Below are 10,790 nucleotides of genomic sequence, written 5' to 3'. Positions count from 1 at the left end.
GATGTGTGTGTGTGTGTGTGTGTGTGTGTGTGTATATATGTGTGTATATATATATGTATATATATATATATATGTTTATATTTATACATTGTGTGTTTTGTAGGAGCTGGAGCGAGAGCGTCAGGCTCATCGTGTTCTTCAGTTCCAGTTTAAAGAGACGGAGGAAACTCTGAGACGATCGGAAGAGCTGCTGACGGTCAGTAAACCAATCAATCAACCAATCAGTCAACCAATCAGTCAACCAATCAGTCAACCAATCAAACCAATCAAACCAATCAGTCAACCAATCAGTCAACCAATCAACCAATCAATCAACCAATCAGTCAACCAATCAATCAACCAATCAATCAACCAATCAGTCAACCAATCAATCAACCAACCAATCAATCAACCAATCAATCACGTACTGATCAATACACACTGATGGGTCCAATATATCAGCAGGAGAGATAAAACAATGAAACAAGAGTAACTTGATCATTCAAAGATGTATTTCTATAAAAAGTACTACGAAGAAGTAGTAACTTCACTTGTTCTTGTAATATTAGTTTTTTTTATATTTTGCCTTAAGTTTCTCTGATTGGCTGTAAAATTAAAATACTTAAATGTTAAAACATGTTTTTAGTATGAAGACATAAATACACTAAATATTAATGAATATATAATATTACTGCGTTATCAGGAGAAGGTCATACGTGATGTATATATAATATATGTCTGTAATATTTAGATCCCCTATTATTGTAAATATGTATTTTATGTCTTACTGTAAAAAAAGAAAAAGGTTGTTTACTATGTTTCGGAAAACTTTTCTCTCCTTATGTCTTTAAAAATCTCACACTAACACTCCTCCTGCTCCTCCTCCTTTACCTTCTTCTTCTCCTCCTCCTTCTCTTCTTCTTCTTTTTCTCCTTCTCCTCATCTTCCTCCTCCTCCTCCTCCTCCTCCTCCTCCTCCCTCAGGAGGTGTCTGACCTCCGGCTGAAGAGCATCAGTTACAGTCAGGAGCTGTCAGACCTTCAGGAGGTTCTTCAGTGGAAGGAGAAGAAGATGGCGGTACGTCAGAGTCTCACTGGAGGATGAGGGGGCGGGGTTTAGGGTTGGCCCCGCCTCCTCTGTGTTTGATGTGAACGCTTGCTGTCACACCTGTACGTCCGGAGGTTCTGGACAGGTGTTCACCTTCTGCCGTCAGCTTAGTGTTCACGTTCTCCTCCTTCAGGCCATGAGGAGTGGGAGTTATGAGATTATCATTTTAATATCAGGTTAAATCCACCGTCCTCTAGTGAGCTACTTCTGTCTGCTGCTGTTTGACTTCCTGTTTGACTTCCTGTCTGACTTCCTGTTTGACTTCCTGTTTGACTTCCTGTTTCACATAAACTAATATTTCTAAATGTTTCCTCTGTTTCACTTCTTCATCTTCACTGACTCCATGTTTCCTTCTTCCTCCTCTTCTCCTCTTCATCATCCTCCCATTCTTTTTCTAATTCTTCCTCCTTTTCCTCCTCCTCCTCCTCCTCTCCTTTTTCCTCCCCTTCCGCATCCTCTTTCTACACCTCCTCGATCCTCCTTTTCCTCCTCTTATTTTTCTAATTCTCCCTCCTTCCCCTTCCTCCTGCCCCTCCTGCTCCTCCTCTTCTTCTTCCTCCTCTTATTTTTTCGAATAATTTCTCTTCCTCCTTCCTCTTTTTCTAATTCCACCTCTTCCTTCTCCTCTTCCTCTTCCACCTCCTTATCCTATTCCTCCTCTTCCTCGTCCTCCTTCCTCTTCCTCCTCCTGGTCCTCCTCCTTTTTCTAATTCTTCCTCCTCCTCCTCCTCTTGCTCCTCCTCCTCCTCCTCCTCCTCTTCCTCCTCCTGGTCCTCCTCTCCTTTTTCTAATTCCTCCTCCTCCTTCCTCCTCCTCCTCCTCCTCCTCCTCCTGCGCCTCCCTCAGGCGTTAGAGAGGCAGAGGGAGATCTCTGACATCGTCCTGATGGATCGTGATCGGCTCAGAGACGAAGTCGTCAGACTGAGAGATCTACTGAAGGTACCTGGAGGAGGAGCACCTGGCTGTGATGTCACTGCCTCCACCTGAGTGATGTCACCAATCAGATCAGATCGACACTGAGGCTATGCTTGATTGATTGATTGATTGATTGATTGATTGATTGATTGATTGATTGATTGATTGATTGATTGATTGATTGATTGATGGATGACTCAGTGATTTCCTCCCTGACAGAAACACGGGGTCGTTGTCTCTCTCGAGGTCTCCACCAATGGGGAGACGGGACAGGGCGAGGCCGTTGATGATGTCACCGCAGAATCTGCCTCCCGATTGGCTCAGGAATCGTCCAATGGTGGCAGAGAGAGCACGCTCGGTAAGAACCAATGAAATCACACCTGAGAGATGAATTCATTTATTTATAAATTACAATTATTACTTTTTAATTCAAGATTATTTTTTTAATTTTCATACTATTGCTTTTAATTTAAGAATATTACATATTTATTTCAGAATAATACGTATTAATGTAAAGTTAAACATTTTGGTTTTTTTATTCTTACATTTAATCTATTTTTTTCTCCTTTTGTTTGTGTCACATTTCTGAATAAAATGCATGATGTCCAATGTTTAAATGTTCCTTTTAACAAATGCATGCTACTTATTACTTTTTGTTTAATTTCATATTGACAACATTTGATGATTTCAATCAACTAAGCGTCTCGTTTCGGTCGGATGTTTAAAAAAAATCACATCAGCATCGTCCTGAGGAGTAAAATCCAGAACTCTCCTTTAATTGATCTGAGATCGAGACGTTGATTCATCTCTCGTCGAGTCGGTTCGGGCTGATTCCCAAACATCTCTACAGTTAAATTCTCCTTCTTTTCCATCTCTAACCGGTCACCTGTTTGGTTCTTCAATGTCTTCTTCATGGTCTTTCAGGGAAGTTCTAGAGCAGCAGCCGGCGGAGGGCATCAAACTCCCGCAGGACGACAGGAAGTACAACCGCTGTCAGATTAGTAAACGCTCCGAGTCACTCAACGTAATTTCTACCAGCAACCAAAACCAAACGTCAGTGAAGGGGTTTGATAAACCGGCCAGAGACGGAACAGGAAAACATCCTGGCAAAAACGAGGATGCGAGGAAACTTCCGAGAAACAAAGGAAGGGGAATAAATCTGACCAAGAAATTTAAAATAAGACAGTTTAGAAATGAGGGAATTACAAAACAATGGATTAAAAATGCTGTCGCCCAGTTAAATGTTGATCCGACCTTTAGAGCCAGATCCAAACCTCATAGTGAACCGTATCGTCAAACCGGGATGTCCTTGTGACGGTAATGGAGCGCTCCTTTGACGAACAAATCTGCAAAATCCAAACTAATCTGGGAGGAAATCAACTGTTGGGGCATCAATCTGACCTTCTGATCATCATGGCTGCTGGCAAACTGAACTCTCTGACAGAAGAGGAAGTTGTGACGGGAAATGAGACTCCACATTCTGACGGGGATGTTGCCCAAAAGTGTTCGTCCGCTGTTGATCGTATTTTTCAAAATCCGGAGAAAGGTGGAAACGTAACTGAGGATGTAAGCTGTTCAGAAGGGGAAGTAGTGCTGGATATTCCAGGTTTGGGTGCAAAAGAACATAAAATAGATGAGTTCAGTACTCCGACGTCAGCGGACAGTTTGAAAGAAAATGAATTTGTCGACAAGTCAGCTGAAATTGAAGATGGAGGAAGTTTTGTAAATCAAGATACAAAAGCTCTCAGAGATTTGGTAGTGAATGAGACGGTTGTACTGATGGTCAAAGCCTCTCATAGTCTACAACTACCGTCAGAGGATTTGGGATGCAACCAAAATGAAGACGAGATCTTGGAGGATGAGGGTGGTTTAAGTTGCTCTGGTGGATCTAAAGGACCAAACCTGGAAACCAAACTTAAAACACCACAGCTGGATGAATTTTTAGAGTCGGATACACCTGAAAAACTTGACAACTGGAAGATTTCTGAAGAGGAACCGGTTAGAAAAGCTGTTCACAAGACTCAAGACTATTCATCTGAATGTCCCGAACGCACCAACCAGACTGATACACCATCCACTCCGTTAGTCCGAGTTCAGGTTTGGACCGACAGGAGTTGTTTGGATAAGACGATTCAAAGCATGCGGATAGAATTTGTTGAAACTCGGGGTTTTGCAGCTGAAATCTCAAGACTTGTTCCGGAGGTTTCAGATTCTCTCAATCAGTGGATTTCAGATTTCGAGAAGAGGCTCAAGAATTTAGCAGAAAATGTGTCAAATCGGGGTGATTCAGTTGACCGAGAATCAACGGAACAAATGATGGGTATTAAACTTGTGCCTTTGAAGGACCTACAAGAAGGAAGTAAAAGGAAAGAAGATCCTGAACGTGAGGAACAGAGTTCTGCTAGAGAGTCGACCGTCATTAAAGGCTGGTCAGTCTCAGGGATGTTGGAAGAAGCCTCTGTGGAGGTTCATCCTCAAACGTATGTCTCTGTGGACTCGAGGAAAGCTTGTGAGGGCATTCAGGATCCTCCAGCAAGTGGTGACCAAGAAGCATCAGAAAATAACTACGAGAGAATATGTCCCTTTAAGGTGGAAGTCACTGAACCCTCTCATGAAGAAATGCTGAGGGTCAATTCTGTTGACATAGAAGAAGAAAACCAAAGTCAGAGCGATCCGGCAGCGACGAGCCGGTCTGAGGAATTTGTTTTTGTGGAATTTTACTTTGCTGAACCTGCAAAAAAACAATCTGTAGAAGAAAGTGTTGAGACACAACTCAAAAGGCATCGAACGTTATCAGCAAACTCTCAAAGTTCAAAGGTCAGGAGGCTTTTCAAGATAACTGCAGAGGAAATCAAGACAATGGTTGCTCCAGAGTTGCTGTTGATGAATCTACAAGAAGGGACAATCCTTGAGGATCACCGTGTTGACGAGTCATCAGGATCAAATACTGAGGATCAGGAGGAGTCGTCAGTCGGAGACGAGGACGTGGACAGTTGCGAGGAGGTTGACGAGGAGGCGGCAACGCAACAACAACCAGCAACGGATGTCGTCCTTGAAGATGTAGAAGTTGTTCCAGCGGCGAGCAGCATGAAGCAACTGAGCGGAAGTAAAAGATCCGGTTTGCACAGCACGAAATACAAATGCAAAACCGACTGCCAGGTTTCATAGACATGAAGAAGAATGAACTGGAATCTGATATTCGTGACATCACCTCTACTGATGTTGTACATGTGGGTTGTTAATGAAGTGAATTTAGTTTAGATTGTTGCTACTTTAAAGGAAAAGATTGACATTTGGTGGAAAACGGGTAGTCTGACTTACCGGATGTAGAATCTGGGTATAAATTTCCCTTTTGACCACGTTAAAGCAGATTGAGAATGTGCGGAGCCAAGAGGATAGTCCAAATGTAACAAAAGGATTAACGTGTAATATCTCATTTGTTTAGTCTGTACAAGTTTAAAACAAAAATGAACGGGGTTCATCTAATTCTTAAGTCTCTATTAGCCGTTTACTTTGGAGAAATATTCAAATTATAAGGCCATTAAAGCACAATTGTAAACCCACAAACTGAACCCTGACTACTTTTTCTGTTTGTATGATGCGTGTTGAAGTTTAGAAGTCGTTCCTGAAGTCTTTTCTTTCATAAAAGCAAATATTGTCTTATAGCATAAATCTCACATCTTGTGTGTCAAGTTTTTGATTTCTGGACGGGGTTTACTCCAAAAACATCATAGAAATGCAGTGCAACCATTATTTAACAATTATTCTTGTCCATATAGAATTATTAATAAGATATAGAATGTATTAAAACATCTGCACTGAGCCAACAAATAAAGATATTTAAATTATTTGACCGGTTCTGTAGGTTCTGACAGTTGATTTCCTTAACTGTATAGTTTTATTATTTGATTGAGTTTGTTTACATGGTGTATTTATCAGTATGTGTCCACTTCTTGCCAGTGAAATCACAATTTACAGGGGTAAGAAACTGTATTTATTCCCTCGTTTATGAATGTTTTTTTTGTTTTTGTTTTATTAATTATTTGATTTCTTTTGTGATTGGATTTGAGGAGAATAATTCATGCTCAGGTGTCGGATACTTCAATAAATATGATGAAGCCACTGACTCTAATATCAATAACAATTACTTTTGATTTGGGTTAACTCTGAGTTAATATGTGTGTTAATGTAACATTTAAAATCACTCAACTTGAGGCTCCATTAAGTTATTGTTGACCACTAGGAGGCAGATTTTCTCTAAATCAACAACCATGAAGGACTTCCACCTTTTATAAAGTGGTCAAACCACTCCGAGATCAATGTGATCAGCTCATTGATCGTGTTTGTGATTACTTGTGGGGTTCCTCAGGGTTCTATTCTTAGCTCTTTATATTTCCAATTGGTTACAGAAAGAGCTTCAAACCCAAAATGTAATGTCAAAAATATGACTTACTGGAGCTTTTGTTTGTACGCGTCGTTGTTCTTAACATTAATATTGTCACCTGTATCTCTGATGTCCAGCTCGAGTCACACTGATGTAGAATATTTTCTTCTTGTAGAACTCCGTCTGAAGAAACTGTTTGAAGAACGAGAGAGTTTACGGGATCAGGTGATGTTTGCTTCAGAATTATAATTTAGAAACATTTATTAAACCATAATGTTTATATATGAATCACCATGTTTTTGTGTTGATGTGCAGGTGAGGCTGCTGAAGTCTCAGCTGGATCAGAGACAGAAGGACGGGACAGACCCAGTCCAGAATCCAGAGGGGGACGGTCTGGAGAACGGGGTTGACTCTCATCTCCTGGACCTACAGAGTGAGTCTTCTTCATCTCTGTCTTCTTCTTAGTCTTTGTAGACTCCTCTTGTCTTTGTCTTCTACTTAGTCTTTGTCTTCTTCTTAGTCTTTGTCGTCTTCTTAGTCATTGTCTTCTTCTTAGTCTTTGTAGATTTATTCTCTTGTCTTTGTAGGTGTCTTGTCTTTGTATTCTTTTTAGTTGTTGTAGGTTTCTTCTCTTGTCTTTGTCTTCTTCTTAGTCTTTGTTGACGTCTTATCTTGTCTTTGTCTTCTTCTTAATCTTTGTTGACGTCTTGTCGTTGTCTTCTTCTTAGTCTTTGTAGATTTATTCTCTTGTCTTTGTAGGTGTCTTGTCTTTGTATTCTTTTTAGTTGTTGTAGGTTTCTTCTCTTGTCTTTGTCTTCTTCTTAGTCTTTGTAGATGTGTTTGCTTGTCTTTGTGTTTATCTTCTTCTTCATCTTCATACTAAACCTTTTTCTGCTCCGTCCTCTTTTTCTTCATCTTGTTGACGACTTTGTTTTAGTGTTCTTCGTCCTAATCAAAACTTCTTTCTTCCTCGTCTCCCTTTTCGTCCAATTAATCTTTGTTGTTGTCTTTTTTGTCTTCTTCGTCCTAAACTTCTTGTTAAACTTAATCTTCTTCTTTGTCTTTTTCATGACGTGTTTGTCTTTTTAATTAACTGAACACATGAAGGTCTGACTTACTTATGATGTCATCTTTTTGAATTAGCATTACTAGTATTTATGGTTCCTTCATTGTTTGTTTTATCAGGAGACACCAACAGACAAATCAGTGATCTCAAGTTCAAACTGGTGAAATCTGAACAGGAAGTCACCACTCTGGAACAAAATGTAAGTGTAGCTTCACCAAACAATCCCGTCTTTTAGAGAAAAAGAAAACAGTGTCATCAGCGTAATAAGACATGTTTGATTGAGTGCAAATTAAATGTTCATCAAACTCAGGTGATCCGTCTGGAGGGTCAGGTGACTCGATACAAGTCGGCGTCAGAAAACGCCGAGAAGATCGAAGATGAGCTGAAAGTCGATAAGAGAAAACTTCATAGAGAGGTATCTTTTATTTTAGTCTTTTAAAATGTATTTAATTTTATGCTTTTAATGTGTTGGCATATATTTTTGCATTTATAAATACTTTATTTTTTATATACATTTTAAATATGATCTTGTTATTTAATTTACATTTATTATTTGTTTCCCTGTTATTTGTAATTTTTCAGCATTTTGTGAACAATCATTTAAATATAACATTTTGTAGAATTGAATATGAAAACAAATATTACCTTTTGTTTTTGCCCAAACTTTTCTATCTTTCAGCGAGTTGATTATTGTCTGTCTCTCTATCTTTGTGGACGTGAACAAACCTGCTGACGTTGTGTTTTCCGTCTCCCCGCAGCTGCGCTCGGCTCTGGACCGGATCGCTGAGCTGGAGGTGAGTAACAACCACCTGTCCAAACGTCTGGAGAAGATGAAGGCCAACCGCAGCGCCTTGCTGGCCCAGCAGTGACGCGCCGTCCTCAGAGACAATCAGCGCTTGTTTTCCTCTGCATGCGGCGCCAGACGGGTGGAGTTAACCTGAGCCAAAAACAAATCCTACAGCAGATAAAATGTGACGTTAATCAATCAATCATGGAACGGTTCACCACAAACACTTCCTGTCTACTTTAGTCTCTTCTCAGCAGGTGACAAGTCGTCATTAAAGTGTTCCAGAACATGTGACGTGATGAAGAACATGTGATGCTATCAAAAGCCACTTAATGGACCTTAGGACCAGCTTGTTTAGTTCAGTTAGTTTCAGTCATTTTCTGCAAACTCTCAAAAATGGGTTGAAATCCTAAAACGTTTTGGGAAAAAGTGAATGTGAGCTCCTCGGCGGGGGAAAGGTGACCTTCTCGGCGGAGGAAAGGTGACCTCCTTGGCGGAGGAAAGGTGACCTTCTCGGCGGGGGAAAGGTGACCTTCTCGGCGGGGGAAAGGTGACCTTCTCGGCGGAGGAAAGATGACCTCCTTGGCGGAGGAAAGGTGACCTTCTCGGCGGGGGAAAGGTGACCTTCTCGGCGGAGGAAAGGTGACCTCCTTGTCCGAGGAGACGTGACCTCCTTGTCTGAGAAGACGTGACCTCCTTGTCCGAGGACACGTGACCTCATAGGAGATGATAAACCTTCAACTATAAATCTAGAGGGAAATGTACTTGGGCCGATAATATTATTCACTTAATTACTACCAAATATTATTTTCAAGCTGCAGATGAGCTCAACTGAATGTCACTTAAAGACACAATAAAAACAACTCAAGATAACTTCACAAAGACAACAAATCTAATTAAAACATGTGTCGGTCAGAGATACAAATAAAACAAACAGCAGTTTGAACTATTTAAATGAAATATTATACTTAATAATAAACTGCATGTCCACTTCAGAGTATCTAAGCTCTATCTGATGTGGTAAACTCCACCCGCCTGGTCCTCCCAGGTGCATACAAACAAACATCCAGCTCCTCCATCTGTATGAAGCGTGGCACTACCTCTCTCTGCCGGATCAGACCGGATCAGACCGATAAACTGGACCGGACCGGCAGCAGCTGAGTTTTTTACTTTGTGTTGGTGTTTTTTCTGTTTCTTCAGTTTTTAATGTTTTCATGTTTAAGCGTTTGTTTTGTCTTCAGCTCTTATTCGTCATGTTTTTAGAGGTGGGTTTGGTGGGGCCCGCCAGGTTTTTTAATGAGGCGTTCAGGTGACAGAAGGGGGCGTGGCCACATGTGTTCTTGTACATATATATTGAGAGACACACCTGACCTGAAACCGGAATATTCCACTTTATCTCTTTATGGCACTCGGGATGTAAAATCACCAGCTTGTAAATGTTTGAATAATCGCTGAATGAATGAACATATTTGAAGAGTTTGGATCCAAAACAACCAGTATTTAGATTTATTATGATTTTTTGGACAGATTCCTGATTGGTGCATGTGACAGCAGGTGTTTTTCATTAAAGGGACTCTGAACAGGTAGCCGGGGATTCAACCATGAAAACATCTTGTGACTAATGTATTTGCAATAACACTGTTGTTTATTTGAATGTAATATCAAGTCGTTCGTCTTCGGGTTCCAGAAGTTTACTCATCAGCTCTGTGCAATACTTCCATTCTGGGATTGATCTATTGATCGGGATGTGGGACTGATCTATTGATCAGGATGTGGGATTGATCTATTGATGAGGATGTGGGATTGATCTATTGATTAGGATGTGGGATTGATCTATTGATTAGGATGTGGGATTGATCTATTGATTAGGATGTGGATGTGGGACTGATCTATTGATCAGGATGTGGGATTGATCTATTGATTAGGATGTGGGATTGATCTATTGATTAGGATGTGGGATTGATCTATTGATCAGGATGTGGGATTGATCTATTGATTAGGATGTGGGATTGATCTATTGATTAGGATGTGGGATTGATCTATTGATCAGAATGTGGGATTGATCTATTGATTAGGATGTGGGATTGATCTATTGATTATTGGATGTGGGATTGATCTATTGATTAGGATGTGGGATTGATCTATTGATGGATGGGATTGATCTATTGATTAGGATGTGGGATTGATCAGGATGTGGGACTGATCATTGATTAGGTGATGGATGATGGACAATATTAAAATGAATGACACATCTCTGTTTCACTCCTGTCAACTTTTTTTTCATGTAAAGTGAAGAGAAAATTCACAAAGCGGTTGCCACGACAACAGATGAATTATTTTATTTTTGCTCTGTTGATTTTATTTTATTTCACAGTATCAACGAGCAAACACACAAACATCAATAAAACAAAAAGGAAGATGTAAAAAAAAAAAACCAGCGTAAAAACACAGTCAGAGTTAGCATAGAAGCTAACGGCTACTATAAGAAAGGGCGGGACTTCCTGTCGCTTCCGGTGCGTCGATTAAAAATGGCCGCCGTGCTGCTGGCGGGAA

At 40.4% G+C, this 10,790-nt stretch overlaps 1 protein-coding gene across 2 annotated transcripts in view; it reads left to right on the top strand.

The window, feature by feature from the left end:
* LOC129116505 (leucine-rich repeat flightless-interacting protein 2-like) overlaps positions 1 to 8,556 on the top strand; it is an 18,151-nt gene extending 9,595 nt beyond the window's left edge. Inside the window, exons 6-14 of one of the 2 annotated variants that reach the window (XM_054627360.1) lie at positions 104 to 196; positions 963 to 1,055; positions 1,932 to 2,024; positions 2,220 to 2,358; positions 6,560 to 6,609; positions 6,700 to 6,817; positions 7,570 to 7,649; positions 7,761 to 7,865; positions 8,209 to 8,556. In XM_054627360.1, the coding sequence (XP_054483335.1) occupies positions 104 to 196; positions 963 to 1,055; positions 1,932 to 2,024; positions 2,220 to 2,358; positions 6,560 to 6,609; positions 6,700 to 6,817; positions 7,570 to 7,649; positions 7,761 to 7,865; positions 8,209 to 8,319 (882 nt within the window). In that variant the 3' untranslated portion in view covers positions 8,320 to 8,556. The remainder of the gene's footprint in view (positions 1 to 103; positions 197 to 962; positions 1,056 to 1,931; positions 2,025 to 2,219; positions 2,359 to 6,559; positions 6,610 to 6,699; positions 6,818 to 7,569; positions 7,650 to 7,760; positions 7,866 to 8,208) is intronic. The other variant, XM_054627361.1, reaches the window with a different exon arrangement.
* Positions 8,557 to 10,790: the final 2,234 nt, after the last annotated feature.

Source organism: Anoplopoma fimbria, unplaced genomic scaffold, assembly GCF_027596085.1.
Source record: "Anoplopoma fimbria isolate UVic2021 breed Golden Eagle Sablefish unplaced genomic scaffold, Afim_UVic_2022 Un_contig_8762_pilon_pilon, whole genome shotgun sequence".
Taxonomy (NCBI): Eukaryota; Metazoa; Chordata; class Actinopteri; order Perciformes; family Anoplopomatidae; genus Anoplopoma; species Anoplopoma fimbria.
Note: the sequence above shows the minus strand (reverse complement) of the source record. Positions and strands in the feature narration are given on the sequence as shown.